The following is a 19,016-nucleotide window of genomic DNA, read 5'->3' as shown; positions in this document are numbered from 1 at the left end:
ATATATGTAGTAGACATAATAGAGGAAAAGTAGATTGGTTATATAGGCGGGATCAGGAGTTCGATTCTGCGGACTGTTCACACTGTTCAGACATAGACTGTTCAGCAAACAATTGCTGAACAGTCTATGGACAATGTAACCCACATTTCAGAAATAACAGAGTCGTTGGTTGCCGCAACAGAAGCCAATCCTAGTTAATTAAAGAGGGGGGGGGGGGGGTAGGGACGACCCCACGTACAGTATGACACTATATACACTCACTATTCCCTCACACTTCACCATGGAAGGTTGTGTGAGGCTATCCGCAAGCATCTGGTCTCCAGCCTCGAACTACACACTTCCTTTCGTATTTAATCATATTGGGTGTACTTTAGCTTCGCGTTACATTCAAAGCTTCACACCTGTAGCCCTAAAGGTCCTGTCTAGGTCCTAGGTATCTCCCCCCCCACACACACACACATAGACCTAACCTTATTAATATGTTAAGATAAGCATCTTATTGCTTCTTAATTACAATTATTACTTAACCTATACCGTTGATAGGTTAAGTAATAATTGTAAATATGAAGCAATAAGATGCTTATCTTAACATACTAAGAAGGTTAGGTGAGGTCGGTGTTGTCTATGAAGCTTTTCAATGTAAACTAAAATATTCACAATCAATTAGTATGTCACATATGCACTTATTAAATAACGCAATACTGACTGTAAGCAAGTGCGAGAACGGGTTGCACATTTCACACCAAATCTCGACTGGAAGGGATATAGCTTAGACGAAGCGGCTCCGTCAGTGGCAGCGAAGTTGTAGAGACGAGAAACATCTTCACTATTGCCTCGAATCGGAAATAGCGATAGTTTCCTGCTGGACAGCCGAGCGCTCGAACCTTTCAAAGGTAACGCGATCACCCAGGAAGAGTTTAATTAGCCCCGGGGTCTAAACTTGGACGCACTGTAACAATGGTTGAAGCCAGGGGTGGGGGGAGGGGGGGGAGGGTCACCTCTGATGACTGAACCGATACTGGGTACAAATTGAGAGAGAGAGAGAGAGAGAGAGAGAGAGAGAGAGAGACAGAGAGAGAGAGAGAGAGAGAGAGAGAGAGAGAGAGAGAGAGAGAGAGAGAGAGAGAGAGAGAGAGAGAGAGAGAGAGAGAGAGAGAGAGAGAGAGAGAGAGAGACAGAGAGAGAGAGACAGAGAGACAGAGAGAGAGAGAGAGAGAGAGAGAGAGAGAGAGAGAGAGAGAGAGAGAGAGAGAGAGAGAGAGAGAGAGAGAGAGAGAGAGAGAGAGAGAGAGAGAGAGAGAGAGAGAGAGACAGAGGTAAAAATAAGAGTTATCAATTAATTTCCCTGGTTCTAAAGGACAGCAATTCACTATCGCCAGAATGTGAGGATTCAGGCGAAAATTGGTTCGAACTGTGGCAACACTGCAGAGAGTATACATGTATATATACATCACTGCAGAGATTATACATGCACATACATCACTACAGAGATTATTCATGTATATACATCACTGCAGAGAGTATACACGTGCTTACAACACTGCAGAGAGTATACATGTGCTTACAACACTGCAGAGAATATACATATACTTATAATACTTGTGTTGATATGTATATGACCAACAAGAGAGCATCCAAGAGTGTTGGGTGAGGATTGTATTCTTGGTGCTCTCGTGTTCCCAACTGGTGTTCAGTCTGTGATCCTGTCTGTCTGTCTATGTCTCTGTCTCCGTCTATCTGTCTGTCTCTGCATTTCAGATCCAATCTTCTCCTCCCCCCCCCCGCGCCCTCCCACCGTCCCTTCTCTTGCTCTTTGTATGCAAACTTGGCTGGTAATGAAGCCATCCGATCAATGTACCTTTCCGATATCCAATAAGCTGGTAGATAGAGGACGTGTTCATGCCGTATTGTCTTCTTCTGTCCCTATCCCGGTCCTAGCCCCCCCCCCTTATCCTTATCCCCACCCCTAGTTCCCTTATCCTTATCCCCACCCCTAGTTCCCTTATCCTTATCCCGACCCTAACGCCCTTATCCTTATCTCTACCCCTAGTTCCCTTATATTAGCACAAAGTCTCCCTATCCAGAGACAAGAGGTGGTAGCGCTCAGTCTTGACACTATACCTAGTCTTCTATCCTTTAACTATCCCCCTTCAGTCCCTAGGGTCTGACCCTAGTCAGCCCTTAATCCCTTTTTCACACATTGACACTATCCCCCATTCTCCATACCCTGGTAGCTTGCACAAGCTTCCCTATCCAAGCTATACCTCCTCTATCCTTACACTAACAGTCTCTCCACCAGTTCTACTCGACTGAGGCCTTGAAGACGGTACTATTCTGCTACTGTCAACTGTGCTGCTCTCAGTACCTTCACTACTGCTAATAGTACACAGTACACAGTGTTTCACCAATATATATATCACCACAGTTTGTAAGATAAATTTGTTTCAATATCTCTCTCAAAATGTAAGTTTGATTTACACTGCAGGACACCTGGTCAGCCCCCACTAGGAATTGTGACGGTTTCTATGTGTTGCTGCGAAGAAAACCCTCTGTCTGTCTGTCTGTTTACATCTGTCCTATCTGTCTGTTTGTTTGTAAAACCTCTGCATTTTACAGTGCAGGTCTACAGTGTACACCATAGGCCCACATCGTTCAGCATAGGACTTCAGCACAGAACATGCATGCATCATAGCATAGCATAGATCATAGCATAGATCATAACATAGATCATATATCATATATCGTATATCATTGGCCTACATCTAACAGCATAGATCTACGATAAAAGTTGCGTTTTCCTATATCTTAACAAGGATTAAAACGAGCCGGGGATAGAGGTATAGAAGGCTATGAATGGTTTGGTGTTGACTAAGGTAAACTCAGATATACATACATCGAGAACATAGGGTTTACCTTTGCGTGTATACAGGTCCTTTGTTCTAATTATCAACATGTTCAACCAAAGAAAATAAAGTTTGCAGATGGAGCGTCTAAATAAAACGAGGAAAATTAATTAATTGCGTGATGAAATTAAATAAAATGAGAGATAAGAGCAATAATGTTGATGACCCCCAAACATTGATTGGATCACTATCAACACTGATTGACAGCATCATCATCATTATCACCACCACCATCATTACCTCGTTACGCTCTCTCACGCGAGGGGCTGCTCTTGGAGCTCTGTGAGGAGAACACACTGCTTCTCAAGGCCATTAGTCTCCCCTTTTATTGCTGGGGGATCTGTGGCTGTTTGCTTAGGTGAGTGTGTTTACCTAGTGGTGCTTGCGGGGGTTGAGCTCTGCTCTTTCCGCCCGCCTATCAACTGTTTCCTAACTACTACTACTATTTTTTGTCAACACCACACACACATACCCCAGGAAGCAGCCCGTAACAGCTGACTAACTCCCAGGTACCTATTTACTGCTAGATAACAGGGGCATTCAGGGTGAAAGAAACTTTCCCCATTTGTTTCTGCCTAGTGCGGGAATCGAACCCGCGCCGCCATGTGCCGATGCATCACCATTGACAAGCATAGGTGTAATAGGAACGCTGAGAGAGAACTATCAGCATTAAAACGATTCTTCGCGGCAGGGGATCGTATTCCAGGGACCATAGGATTAAGGACTTGCCCGAAACGCTACGCGTACTAGTGGCTGTACAAGAATGTAACAACTCTTGTATATATCTCAAAAAAAAAAAAAAAAAAAAAAAAAAGGCCCAACACTTTTCAACACTCTCCCGCTACACATAAGAGGCCATAAGTAGTCGAGCTCTCAGGTGTTCAAGAGAGAGAACTTGATAAAACACCTTCAGAGGATACCTGATCAACCCGGCTGTGATTCACACGTCAAGCTACGAACAGCCGCGTCTAACAGCCTGGTTGAGCAGACCACCATCCAGGAGGAGACGTTGACCCTGGCAACCAACTAATGCTAACCATGCAAACACATACAATGTACATAATTCTGTGTTTTAAGCACCATGTATGTATGGTACTTCTCAACATGTATACCTGGGGGCAACATGTATGTATACCTGGGGTCAACATGTATGTATACCTTGGTCAACATGTATGTATACCTGGGGTCAACATGTATGTATACCTGGGGTCAACATGTATGTATACCTGGGGTCAACATGTATGTATACCTGGGGTCAACATGTATGTATACCTGGGGTCAACATGTATGTATACCTGGGGTCAACATGTATGTATACCTGGGATCAACATGTATGTATACCTGGGGTCAACATGTATGTATACCTGGGGTCAACATGTATGTATACCTGGGGTCAACATGTATGTATACCTGGGGTCAACATGTATGTATACCTGGAGTACAATGTTCACCGTCACACCCAACACTGAACACAGTGTACCAACTACACCTGACAGGAAACTGGTACACAGTTCACAGTCAGCTTCACATGTTTAATTCCAAACAAAATTCACAAAACGGTACCATTTTGGCTGAAGAAAAAAGACTGTACAATATAAAAACAAAACTTTTAAAAGACTTAAATTACAAAATATAAATCTTGCCTTTTTTCCGCGTTGAAATATACTGGCAAAATAATGCTGAGACATATAGACATAATATGAATATATATACTAAATATAACACGAACACAAGAGTAATCTGCAGCTTATATGACTTACCAGAATCATATCGAACACAAAGTCTAATTATTAAATGCAACTATTAATACGAGCTAAGCGCCATAAAACGCTTCAGGAGCGAAACAGATCGCCATGAAACGCTTCAGGAGCGAAACAGATCATGTAATCGACAAGTATAGAACACATATCTAATTCCAACTGTTTTTTGGAGTCCCTTGTCAATAAACAATCTCTTTGTGACAGTAATTCCATAATAATATCATGTTTCCCAGCGTTCCTAGCTGGCTGGTAGTTCAGTCTACTGGCTACACCTTCAGGGGTTTTATAGTCTTAGTCTCGTGTCAATATTTCTAGCAAGGAGCGAGTCTAAATGATGAGTCAGTGGCTGGGTAAAGCACTCAGGCGTAAGCACGTGATTATCTTTACTCAACGAGGTAGCAGGGCCTTGTTAAGTATTTGTTGAGTGAAGGTGTATACATCTTGCCAGGCAGCAGGTGTAGGTGTGTATATCTTGCCAGGCAGCAGGTGTAGGTGTGTATATCTTGCCAGGCAGCAGGTGTAGGTGTGTACATCTTGCCAGGCAGCAGGTGTAGGTGTGTACATCTTGCCAGGCAGCAGGTGTAGGTGTGTACATCTTGCCAGGCAGCAGGTGTAGGTGTGTACATCTTGCCAGGCAGCAGGTGTAGGTGTGTACATCTTGCCAGGCAGCAGGTGTAGGTGTATGTACATCTTGCCAGGCAGCAGGTGTAGGTGTATGTACATCTTGCCAGGCAGCAGGTGTAGGTGTATGTACATCTTGCCAGGCAGCAGGTGTAGGTGTGTACATCTTGCCAGACAGCAGGTGTAGGTGTATGTACATCTTGCCAGGCAGCAGGTGTAGGTGTATGTACATCTTGCCAGGCAGCAGGTGTAGGTGTATGTACATCTTGCCAGGCAGCAGGTGTAGGTGTATACATCTTGCCAGGCAGCAGGTGTAGGTGTATACATCTTGCCAGGCAGCAGGTGTAGGTGTGTACATCTTGCCAGGCAGCAGGTGTAGGTGTATGTACATCTTGCCAGACAGCAGGTGTAGGTGTATGTACATCTTGCCAGGCAGCAGGTGTAGGTGTATGTACATCTTGCCAGGCAGCAGGTGTAGGTGTATACATCTTGCCAGGCAGCAGGTGTAGGTGTATACATCTTGCCAGGCAGCAGGTGTAGGTGTGTACATCTTGCCAGGCAGCAGGTGTAGGTGTATGTACATCTTGCCAGGCAGCAGGTGTAGGTGTATACATCTTGCCAGGCAGCAGGTGTAGGTGGTATACATCTTGCCAGGCAGCAGGTGTAGGTGTATACATCTTGCCAGGCAGCAGGTGTAGGTGTATACATCTTGCCAGGCAGCAGGTGTAGGTGGTATACATCTTGCCAGGCAGCAGGTGTAGGTGTATACATCTTGCCAGGCAGCAGGTGTAGGTGTATACATCTTGCCAGGCAGCAGGTGTAGGTGGTATACATCTTGCCAGGCAGCAGGTGTAGGTGTATACATCTTGCCAGGCAGCAGGTGTAGGTGTATACATCTTGCCAGGCAGCAGGTGTAGGTGTATACATCTTGCCAGGCAGCAGGTGTAGGTGGTATACATCTTGCCAGGCAGCAGGTGTAGGTGTATACATCTTGCCAGGCAGCAGGTGTAGGTGGTATACATCTTGCCAGGCAGCAGGTGTAGGTGTATACATCTTGCCAGGCAGCAGGTGTAGGTGTATACATCTTGCCAGGCAGCAGGTGTAGGTGGTATACATCTTGCCAGGCAGCAGGTGTAGGTGTATACATCTTGCCAGGCAGCAGGTGTAGGTGGTATACATCTTGCCAGGCAGCAGGTGTAGGTGTATACATCTTGCCAGGCAGCAGGTGTAGGTGTATGACAAAATACACTCAGAATAACATTTACTCTCCGAGAACATAAACAAAAAAACACAAGAGGACCTTGCTTCACATGACAGATGTTTTCAGAATATATTAATGAATTCTCTGCCTTCTTTAATAATTTGTAATAACAGTAGAAGTAGCAGCAGTCATATATTATTAATCGTAAGTAGTAGCAGCTGAAGGAAAAGCAGTAGTCTTACTATTATGATAAGTATTTGTAGTAGAAGTATTATTACTAGAAATAGTAGTAATAGTAAGAAGTTCATAATAAACTTGATCCTATGAAATGTACAGGCACTGTTTTCAGCAAGTGAAGGCTGGGGAGATCAGTCCCTTCTGCTGCTTTACTTTCCCAAGCTCATCTGTTTATATAAGAGCAATAGTAGCACCCGGGTAAACATGCCCTCGCGGGTCTTAACTCGCCGTATTCTGGTGTTCCCTTCCCTCCGTGCCTGCAGGCGTGCTTGCCGTGCCACCGACACACACACACAGACAAGTGGTGGTTGCCGGGATAATAAAGGCCGCGTGTCGGAGGTCATTCCCAGCCTGCTACAGCTCAGGTATTAAAACGTCAGGTATTTGTATTTCCTTCTAATGTATTATTCACCAATCTTCCTGCTCCCTCGGAGAGTTCACGCTTGCTCTTTAGTCTTCCCTGGCGGGCTCTCACTTCCTGTCTGTCTGTCTGTCTGTCTGTCTGTCTGTCTGTCTGTCTGTCTGTCTCAAACGTTCTAGTGCCGATATATTTTTGTGGTTGTGACCACCACAATGGGAGCCGGTCGGCCGAGCGGACAGCACGCTGGACTTGTGATCCTGTGGTCCTGGGTTCGATCCCAGGCGCCGGCGAGAAACAATGGGCAGAGTTTCTTTCACCCTATGCCCCTGTTACCTAGCAGTAAAATAGGTACCTGGGTGTTAGTCAGTTGTCACGGGCTGCTTCCTGGGGGTGGAGGCCTGGTCGAGGACCGGGCCGCGGGGACACTAAAAGCCCCGAAATCATCTCAACATAACCTCAAGATAACCACTGCGACGTAGTTAGGGGGTTGTTGAGAGGCGTTGTTTAAGCGACTCTCGCTCGCTTCAATCTAAACTCTTTCACTCGCTTATTTCATAATATTTGTGTGTTTCTACGCTGAAGCGATTTTCCCTGCGAACAGTATTTCGCAACGTTTACCAGAGAACGAGAACGCTGCGTTTAAGTGTATTTCAACTCTTGTTTGCTAGAGTAGTTGAAGGCTGTTCGGAAGACAGTTTCGGTTGTAAATTATTTGAACGCTGTTTTTATGAAATGTGAACTATTTGAACGCTGTTTTTATGAGCTGTCAACTGTTTTTATATATTATATTTAAACGTTCTCATAATATACTGGCGTTGCTCTGTCGCCACGTCCAGTGTTATCAATAATGATAATATTAATAAAACAATAAGAAATATTATTAATAATAAAATAATTACAATAATAGTAATAATAATGAGATGTCCTCATTGATACATCACGTTAATATCATTTCCAGTGAATAATAATAATAATAATAATAATAAAACTATGTTCAAAGTTCAAATTCAATGTCAAATACAAATTTGCCATTGAAAAATGTATCTGGATATCCCTTGGCTGGGTATTCCTTGGCTGGGTATCCCTTGGCTGGGTATCCCTTGGCTGGGTATCCCTTGGCTGGGTATCCCTTGGCTGGGTATCCCTTGGCTGGGTATCCCTTGGCTGGGTATCCCTTGGCTGGGTATCCCTTGGCTGGGTATCCCTTGGCTGGGTATCCCTTGGTTGGGTATCCCTTGGCTGGGTATCCCTTGGCTGGGTATCCCTTGGCTGGGTATCCCTTGGTTGGGTATCCCTTGGCTGAGTATCCCTCAGTATAGCTCCCTTCTCTCTCATATATAGTCTACATATATTCTTTGTTGTGTCAGGGGGGCCCAGTTCTATTCCATGTATGTCGATCCCTTCTGTCCGATGCATAGCCAATTGGCGACCTCTTCCTTTTCCTTCCCTCCCCTTCCCTGTTCTTATCTAATTCTCCTTCTCCCTCTCTCCGTACATTTTCGCTGCCTTTACTCTCCCAAATATCTCGCGAAGGTCACTTCACTCGGAGGCATCTGGCACATTTTCCCGTTGACAACGGCTGCCTGATGGAACCGTTGTCTCTACACTGGCAATAACGGGGGAATGGAGCGCTGCATTCATCTTTGTAGCTTGCAATCACATCGCCCGAAGCATGTTGTATGATTGGAAACACCTGTTGCACGGATGTAAACTCATCATTGAGTACTCATCTAGTTGTATTCACCTGATTGAGATTGCAGGGGGTCGAGCATCTGCTCTTTAGCGCTGCCTTTCGACCATCATCAGTTCAGTGCATCTCTTTTTTCCCTTCATTTCTCTTATCATATTTACGTAATTTTGTATCGAAATGGCCTTGACAAGTTCCTCATCTAGTACGTTCCTCTTATTTACTACTGTTAGACTGAACACGTTCTTTCTGACGTCTCTGTAACTCGGCTGGGTTTTCAGTCTCCAATTATGTCCTCTCGTTCTAATGTTCCTTAATTTGAAAATTGCTTCTTTATCTACTTTGTGTATCACAGGGGTGGCAGGTCTGTGTGTGTGTGTGTGTGTGTGTGTGTGTGTGTGTGTGTGTGTGTGTGTGTGTGTGTGTGTGTGTGTGTGTGTGTGTGTGTGTCACAGGGGTGGCAGGCCGTGTGAGTATGGCCAGTCTGGTCAGGAGGAGGATGAAGGTGTTAAGCCACACAATAAAACCGCCAAGAGCCATGTTGGATGAGACGGCGGCGATGTTATCCTCGGCCGGGCTGGGCTTGCTCCCCCCCACCTGACCCCCCCCCCCACAAACCATACACCCACACCTGACCAAAGAGCCGAAGCCCAACCCCCACAAGCACCACTAGGTGGGTACACATCTACATACACGCACGCTACACCCCCACAAACACTCCCCCACCCCACACCCCAACCCGGAGACGCCCACACCTTGTCTTACAATTCTAACAAGTGATTTACTAAGCAATAGGCTTGAGCTGGCTTCACTTCATATCTGAACTCAAAATCTCACTAATTCCCTTCGTCCTCTCGATACAAGACTCGTCTTTCGCCAATTTTTGAAAGCTTAGGGGTTTGACATGATTGATAGTGTATGAACTGAATATGGCAAAGTGATCACAAACTAATTCATGAACAATTGATCCTCCTACAGCATTATCAATGAGACCGTGACCAATGACATAATCAAGCCTGCCACCCATGAGGTGTGTGACGTTAGAGGAGTCAAAGTTGAATACGGACATGTTATTATCTCTTTAAGTATTTTACAAAGACTCTGCCATTCCTGTTTGTTTCGACAAAGCAATACAGTTGGCAGTTCACACTAGTTCACTCTAGTACTCTAGTTCTCTAGTACTCTAGTTCACACTGCTCCTCCAGCTGTCAATGCTGCCGCTGGTAACTCTTTGTTTCCTGTTGCACTCGTCCTCTCCAATACTAATCGCCATACTCTTTAATTACAGACTAAAGGCACACACAGAGGAAGTGTTGAAGTGTTGCAGACACAAGCAATACTCTATTCTGTGTTGTCAGGTCTTGTTAAAGTAATGTTTCCTGCCTCTGCTCTTCTCAGACGACGTCTTGTATCGGCTCTCATGCCCAACATGACCAACATGAAAATTGGTCATGTTGCTGGCTTTGTTGCTATTGACTCTTACCTCTCACAGTATATAGGTAAACGATCATATCAAGGAGGCAGATAGATACAGGAAGGAGAAGCCAGCCGGTTGCAAACGGGAGTATGAAAGAATAAAGGAATATATTTAAACAATTGGAGTGAGAAAAAAAAAGAGAAGTGAGGAACATGTCTAGGACATGACGGAACATGTCTAGGACATGACGGAACATGTCACCCACAAGTACTCACGTTACAACACATACATTTCAACATTATGAGCCAAGAAAGCAGAGTACAATAACCCTTCAAGATGCGGGAGAGAAGACGCAGGAGTGCCTGGAAAAGGGGAAGTGAGAGCAGGACAAGTGGAGGAACCCTAACACAATAAAAGGAACGAAGTACTGTACTAGGAATCAGAGAAGAAGCGTCGAGGTAATATAACAGTGCTTCAGCATCCAAAGTCAGACTACAACACACACACACACAGTGTTTATCTGTACACCAGTTGATTGACAGTTGAGAGGCGGGACCAAAGAGCCAAAGCTCAACCCCCGCAAGCACAACTGGGTGAGTACAACTAGGTGAGTACATACATTCTGATTCTGGAGTGTGTGTGTGTGTAAAGTCACCATCTATTCACAGGGTTACCAGTCTATCCAGACACACCAACCCTCCCACAGTCACCAACCCTCCCACACACCAACCAACCCTCCCACACAGTCACCAACCCTCCCACACACCAACCAACCCTCCCACACAGTCACCAATATTTCGAACAGTCAAACTGCACCACTGAAGTTTATGCGAGCCAATTTTCGGACTGCTGGGGTTACTGTGTGTTTGTCGAGGACACTAAAGGGACCCCCAGTTGTTGTAGTAGTAATAGTTATAGTGGTGGTAGTGGTGGTAGCAGAAGTAGTGGTGGTAGCAGAAGTAGTGGTAGCACAAGTAATGAGATCAAAATGTTTACACAAAAAGCCAATGAGAAACAAAATTGCACCACCCGCGAACCCTTCCCCCCCCCCCCCATCGTGGAGGTCTTAATTAAGAGATCAGCTGTAAGAGGTGAACCTCTTTACAGCTGCCGAGGTCAAATTAGGTCATCAATTCGCAGCCATTAACACTAGCTGCCCCATGTGAAGGGAATACCATTCACGGTATTCACAGTAGTTTTGAAATCAACAAAGACGCACCAGATACCTTCACCGTCGAGTCTACGGTGCTCTAACAACTATCCCAGCAGTTGACCAGACCACACACTAGAAGGTGAAGGGACGACGACGTTTCGGTCCGTCCTGGACCATTCTCAAGTCGGTTGTGATTCTTTAGCCACGTTATTGTAACTCATCGCCTGCACCCCAGCAGTTCCTATTACCAAGGCTCCTAGGTCCTATAACAGTTACAGGACCAAGGCTCCTAGGTCCTATAACAGTTATAGGACCAAGGCTCCTAGGTCCTATAACAGTTATAGGACCTTGGCTCCTAGGTCCTATAACAGTTATAGGACCAAGGCTCCTAGGTCCTATAACAGTTATAGGACCAAGGCTCCTAGGTCCTATAACAGTTATAGGACCAAGGCTGCTAGGTCCTATAACAGTTATAGGACCTTGGCTCCTAGGTCCTATAACAGTTATAGGACCAAGGCTCCTAGGTCCTATAACAGTTATAGGACCAAGGCTGCTAGGTCCTATAACAGTTATAGGACCTTGGCTCCTAGGTCCTATAACAGTTATAGGACCAAGGCTCCTAGGTCCTATAACAGTTACAGGACCAAGGCTCCTAGGTTCTATAACAGTTACAGGACCAAGGCTCCTAGGTCCTATAACAGTTACAGGACCAAGGCTCCTAGGTCCTATAACAGTTACAGGACCAAGGCTCCTAGGTCCTATAACAGTTACAGGACCAAGGCTGCTAGGTCCTATAACAGTTATAGGACCTTGGCTCCTAGGTCCTATAACAGTTATAGGACCAAGGCTCCTAGGTCCTATAACAGTTACAGGACCAAGGCTCCTAGGTTCTATAACAGTTACAGGACCAAGGCTCCTAGGTCCTATAACAGTTACAGGACCAAGGCTCCTAGGTCCTATAACAGTTACAGGACCAAGGCTCCTAGGTCCTATAACAGCTACAGGACCAAGGCTCCTAGGTTCTATAACAGTTACAGGACCAAGGCTCCTAGGTCCTATAACAGTTACAGGACCAAGGCTCCTAGGTCCTATAACAGTTACAGGACCAAGGCTCCTAGGTCCTATAACAGTTACAGGACCAAGGCTGCTAGGTCCTATAACAGTTATAGGACCTTGGCTCCTAGGTCCTATAACAGTTATAGGACCAAGGCTCCTAGGTCCTATAACAGTTACAGGACCAAGGCTCCTAGGTCCTATAACAGTTACAGGACCAAGGCTCCTAGGTCCTATAACAGTTACAGGACCAAGGCTCCTAGGTCCTATAACAGTTATAGGACCAAGGCTGCTAGGTCCTATAACAGGCAGCTCACCTCAAATTCCCACATTAACAATTCCCTACTGACCTCCCGTAGATAATTTAGAAGTTAACCTATTTAGAATAGAGTTTTGTGAATTATTATTTGTGTATATAAGTTAAAATAGGACTGTGTGTGTTAAAATGTAATTTTGTTAATTATGCTTTATTTTAGCGTGCTTGCAATGTCAGTTAATGAATGTATAATTATATGTGTTTTTAATTTGTAATTCTTTGTAAGCCTACTTCACATAATTATTAAATATTATTCAATACTGATCGTTTGAGGTATATTATACTTCTGTGCTACCTATATACGCCTATTTAATAACGGAAACAACGTATTATATATATATATATATATATATATATATATATATATATATATATATATATATATATATATATATAAAGTGAAAACTCCACACCCCAGAAGGATTCGAACAGAGACAGCCAGGAGCACTATGCACATGGCGTACCTGGTTCCTTAACCACTTGACCAACCGTGACTGTACAAAAGTCATTGGTAGCCGAAGCTATATCCCCCAACGACCCGACAGCACTCGGTGGTAAGCTTGGGCATAGTTATGTTATCGAATCACCTCACCTTTTGAGGCCACGTGAGCAACACAAATGCGAACAACACAAAAGCTTGCATCTGGAGTGTTAGCATATATATATATAGACAGATGGTGATAATTGGTGGTGGTTATGGTGTTATGAGTCTGGTAGAAGAACAGGGGGGGGGGAGGAGAAGGGCTGGGCTAATATTGTTTTTCATGGTGGTGTAATGTGTGTCGTTTATCATGGGAGCGGAGCGTGGTGGCAGATATTGTATCTCTGGGCGTGCCCACAGTGTCGCTATTGATGGTTATGGCGTAAAATTGCAGCGTATTTTGCCGTCGTCTTAGAGCTTATGGATACTGTGAAAGGTGGGGGTATGGTGAGCACCGTACGGTGGATGGTGCTGCTGGCCTGGGACTGGTGGGTGGAAACTGGTTTCGTGGTGGGTTTTGGACGCAGTTTCGTTGTGACTTCGTAGTGGTCGTGTTGTGAACGTGTGTGGTCGTGTTGTGAACGTGTGTTGGTTGGTCTCCCTTGTGGCCTTATCCTGGCTTCGTCAGGACCTATGACCTCCAGGAGGCACCATATTGGCTTCCTCACAACCTATGACCTCCAGGAGGCACCATATTGGCTTCCTCACAACCTATGACCTCCAGGAGGCACCATATTGGCTTCCTCACAACCTATGACCTCCAGGAGGCACCATATTGGCTTCCTCACAACCTATGACCTCCAGGAGGCACCATATTGGCTTCCTCACAACCTATGACCTCCAGGAGGCACCATATTGGCTTCCTCACAACCTATGACCTCCAGGAGGCACCATATTGGCTTCCTCACAACCTATGACCTCCAGGAGGCACCATATTGGCTTCCTCACAACCTATGACCTCCAGGAGGCACCATATTGGCTTCCTCACAACCTATGACCTCCAGGAGGCACCATATTGGCTTCCTCACAACCTATGACCTCCAGGAGGCACCATATTGGCTTCTTCGAGACGTAACGCACAAAACGTAAGCCTTATTCACCACCCTCACAGGCGACATTGTCATCTTACAGCTAGACCTACAGTGCCTCTGTGGGTCTGACTGTGAGATGTGGCTGTGAAGAACACATCACCGTGTCTAAAGAACACATCACTTTATATCTGAAGAAAACATTACACTGAGTGTTCCAAGAACATTCACAGTGTTCCTGTAGAACACAGTTACAGTGTCCCTGTAGAACACAGTTACAGTGAGCCTCAAGAACACAGTCGTATATAAACAGATTCTCTGAAACAATCCAATTACCTCATGTCCGACAAAATAAATATGAACGCTCAATTGGATATCAATGTCATGGATACACGAACATTTTATGAAAGCTGAACGCTTTAAAACACAAAAAGATTATGAAATGTTCGCTGGCATTTTAAACTACTTCTCAAATATTGTGCTCGCTTATATATCTCCGAGCCTTATCAGATTTTGGAAAATATTTTTCCTACGCAAATTTTAATTAAGAGGGTCAGTAATATTTGCTTCAACCTGAGCACGTTGTTAAGATAAAAGTGTGTGGGTGCTGGGGGTGTGTGGGTGTTGGGGGTGTGGGAGCTGGGGGTGTGGGTGCTGGGGGTGTGGGTGCTGGGGGTGTGGGTGCTGGGGGTGTGTGGGTGCTGGGGGTGTGTGGGTGCTGGGGGTGTGTGGGTGCTGGGGGTGTGGGTGCTGGGGGTGTGGGTGCTGGGGGTGTGGGTGCTGGGGGTGTGGGAGCTGGGGGTGTGGGTGCTGGGGGTGTGGGAGCTGGGGGTGTGGGTGCTGGGGATGTGGGAGCTGAGAGTGTGGTCCTTCACTGTGTACCACCAACCAGCCAAGGAATACCACAGAGAATGTAGTCTCTCCTACAAGCTAGGGGAAGGGATGGGGGTGTGCAGCGAGGCCGGGAGGTCCACACCAGGACCTTCCATTACTTAATTACTGCTTCAGTGTCTCCCCTGAGAGGCCGCTGCTCCCCATCTCTGCCTTACACCACAGGACACGACAGGTAAATCTCACCTGGTCCACCCCTGTCTCTTCTCGCGTCTCCAAATTAACACGTTCACACCTGTCCAGGTGCTCATAATGCCTACCCACACAGATGTGTTACTACTGTCGATTCATCAGAGTATCAGGTATGTTGTGACTATGTCTCGTATTTCACTTTTCTCCAGTGTCGGGAGGAACAGTTCCCTCAGCCTTTCACGGCTAGTTTTGTAGCATATCTCTGCACAGTAATTTGTTTCTTGTGCAGAGTTTTTCCTCCTTGAAACTCCTGCTTCAATTCTTCCTGGGTAGTGTTGGTTAGTTTCGGTCATATATCTACGTTAGTTTTAGCTCAAATTACAAAAAAATAACTCATACATAATGCAATAGATAGCTTCAACATTTCATAAGAAACAATTAGAAAAATTAATGGTCAGGAAAACTTGGCTTATTAGGCAAATCGGGCCTTGCACAGTAGGCCGAGTAGTGCATTCTGGCTACTAGGTCCAACATTATATATATATATATATATATATATATATATATATATATATATATATATATATATATATATATATATATATATATATATATATATATAGGTAGAGAGGAGAAAAGTCACCACATAGACCTTCTCGTGTCCAAGCTTATTTAGTCATGCTTATAATTCCTCCCCAAAAATCTTACGATGTTCCAATGTCTTTAATTATCGAGGTTCTATGACGCATTTCTGTGTTTCAAATATTTTTACCGGCCGGCCCGAATACCTCCTATACCTTTTTTTGTTGGGGGGGGTGGGGGGGTGGGGGGGGGGGGGGTGTTGTATTTGTTTTAAGCCAATCGTGTTTAAATTTAGAGACAGAGAAAAAGATTTTTTTTTTCCAATACTCCGATACAGCGTATTTTATGGGTGTATTTCTATTTTCCGGGAGGTCAAAGGTCATTCAGGGTTGTCGATCCCCCAAACCAGGTATCGGACAGGTCTGATTGTAAAAATTGATTAGAGGAATATTAATTTTTACGGGCGCCCCCCACCCCCTTCAACCTCTCCCCGCCTTCCCCTACCCCTCAAACACCTATTCCACCTCCCCATCTGTGCTATCGGAGTGATGGGGGGGAAGGGGGAGGGGGAGAGGGGGGAAGGGAGGACGTACGCCCTCGCAAATATCGGATTTTCTTGTTTTATTTACCTGTGTTATTCAGATGTAGGAAGCTAGTGGTTTTTTATATGCATTTTACTGTGAACCGGGACAACTTGTGTACATAGTGAAGGGCAATGGTGCTGAGGGGAGGGTGGCACAGGTGTGGGGCGTGCAGGTGTGTGGGGGGGTTGCAGGGCAGTGGCAGTCAATAACGGGTGTGAGGAAGACAAAGCTTGGTGCACCATTACCCCTGCTGAAGCTACACAAGTTCACATAATATAATCCATCTTGAGGCTACACGACCCTTAGCGGCACCGCCCTGCTCCACTCTACTGTAAGGCGGTGACGCTCTCCTCAAGTATATTGGTGTGAGGTGGGGCTGGTAGGGGTGAGGTGGGGCTGGGAGGGGTGCGGTGGGGCTGGGCTGAAGGAACATGAGGCCAGGGATGAGGCGAGGTAGCATACATTAGGCCAATCGCCCCCCACACTCACTCTCTGGGTCACGCGCATCCTAACTCATTATAACTTTTCTCGCTTCCCCAACCTCTTCCCCACTCTACCTCACGCTCCCCTCACTGTCCCTCACGCTCCAGTAAGCAAGTGGAGGGAAACATAAGACACTACCCACCTCCAGAGTTTTTACGGGCTATTCATGCCCGTGCCACCTCTTGGTGGCTTAATCATTATCAATCAATCATCAAAAGTTTAAACAGTAGGTATATCAGGAAACATATTCGGGGGTCTTGAAATAATACATACAAACGCAAGAAAAGTGGAGCCCAAGAGCTAAATGCCATGTCTAATACTGTTAGGTAGTGTGCGCTCACTCACTGGGGCCTCACGGCTGAGTGGACAGTGCTTGAGGGTCGTAGTCCTAATGACCTGGGTTCGATTCCTGGCTGAGGCTGTAACAAATGGGCAGAGTTTCTTTCACCCTGATGCCTCCGTTCCCCTACCAGTAAATAGCTACCTGGAAACTAGATAGCAACTACGACCTGTTTCCTTGGGATGTGTGTGTTAGAAATATATGTAAAAAACATAATAGAGGAAAAATAAATTAGTTAGAAAGGCGGGGTCCAAGAGCTAATAGCTCGATTCCACAGCAAAAAAACTAGTAAATACAAAATAAGCACTTGCATATCAGCGAGAGTAATAAGCAAGTGCTGAACTGACATGTAATTACGGTAATGGATAACCTGGGCAGTGATAGCACTGTTTTTATCCTAGGCTAGTGAAGGTGACCCAATTATCATGGTGTTTTATGTGTGTGTGTCATGCTGACGGTGTATTGTGAAGTGGATGGTGAGGATCGATGTTGTTGGTGTATTGTGAAGATATATATATATATATATATATATATACATATATATATATATATATATATATATATATATATATATATATATATATATATATATATATATATATATATATATATATCAAGCCTGAATGGTCCCCAGGACTATATGCAACTGAAAACTCACACCCCAGAAGTGACTCGAACCCATACTGCCAGGAGCAACGCAACTGGTATCTGCCGCACGATAAGCCAGGTGGATGACGGTGGCAGCTAAGCCTGGCCAGAGCAACTTACTCCATTCCCCTCCATCTCCCGACCCCCCTCCCTCGCTCCATCACCCATTTCCCTCCATCTTGGCCTAAAGGGACACTATTTTCCCTCAACCCCCCCCCCCCCACGGTAAATACCTTATTAATCTCTTAAAATATATTCCGCCGCTTCTCTGCTCCACTCTTCTCCTACTTTCCCTTTGACAGTTTTTCTCTCAGTCATCATTTACGCTACGCATGTGTGTGTGTGTGTGTGTGTGTGTGTGTGTGTGTGTGTGTGTGTGTGTGTGTGTGTGTGTGTGTGTGTGTGTGTGTGTGTGTGTGTGTTTACTAGTTGTGTTTTTACGGGGGTTGAGCTTTGCTCTTTCGGCCCGCCTCTCAACTGTCAATCAACTGTTTACTAACTACTTTTTTTTTTTTTTTTTTTTTTTTTTTCCCCACACCACACACACACACACACCCCAGGAAGCAGCCCGTGACAGCTGACTAACTCCCAGGTACCTATTTACTGCTAGGTAACAGGGGCATTTAGGGTGAAAGAAACTTAGCCCATTTGTTTCTGCCTCGTGCGGGAATCGAACCCGCGCCACAGAATTACGAATCCTGCGCGCTATCCACCAGGCTACGAGGCCCCATGAGTGTGTGTGTGTGTGTACTCACCTAATTGTACTCACCTAATTGTGCTTGCGGGGGTTGAGCTCTGGCTCTTTGGTCCCGCCTCTCAACCGTCAATCAACTGGTGTACAGATTCCTGAGCCTATTGGGCTCTATCATATCTACATTTGAAACTGTGAATGGAGTCAGCCTCCACCACATCACTTCCTAATGCATTCCATTTGCTAACTACTCTGACACTGAAAAAGTTCTTTCTAACGTCTCTGTGGCTCATTTGGGTACTCAGCTTCCACCTGTGTCCCCTTGTTCGCGTCCCACCAGTGTTGAAAAGTTCATCCTTGTTTACCCGGTCGATTCCCCTGAGGATTTTGTAGGTTGTGATCATGTCCCCCCTTACTCTTCTGTCTTCCAGTGTCGTGAGGTGCATT

The 19,016-nt window shown here is 45.4% G+C and overlaps 2 protein-coding genes across 4 annotated transcripts in view; both read right to left on the bottom strand.

Moving 5' to 3' along the window:
* Nucleotides 1-19,016, bottom strand: part of LOC123766142 (uncharacterized) — a 165,425-nt gene that overhangs the window by 50,336 nt on the left and 96,073 nt on the right. The window lies entirely within an intron of this gene.
* LOC138362832 (microtubule-associated protein 6-like) overlaps nucleotides 11,548-19,016 on the bottom strand; it is a 53,868-nt gene continuing 46,399 nt past the window's right edge. The window contains exon 2 of the mRNA XM_069321401.1: nucleotides 11,548-12,692. Within this exon, the coding sequence (XP_069177502.1) occupies nucleotides 11,548-12,692 (1,145 nt within the window). The remainder of the gene's footprint in view (nucleotides 12,693-19,016) is intronic.

The sequence above is a fragment of the Procambarus clarkii genome, chromosome 9 (assembly GCF_040958095.1).
Source record: "Procambarus clarkii isolate CNS0578487 chromosome 9, FALCON_Pclarkii_2.0, whole genome shotgun sequence".
In the NCBI taxonomy this organism is placed as follows: domain Eukaryota; kingdom Metazoa; phylum Arthropoda; class Malacostraca; order Decapoda; family Cambaridae; genus Procambarus; species Procambarus clarkii.
This window is presented reverse-complemented; position numbering and strand designations above follow the sequence as displayed.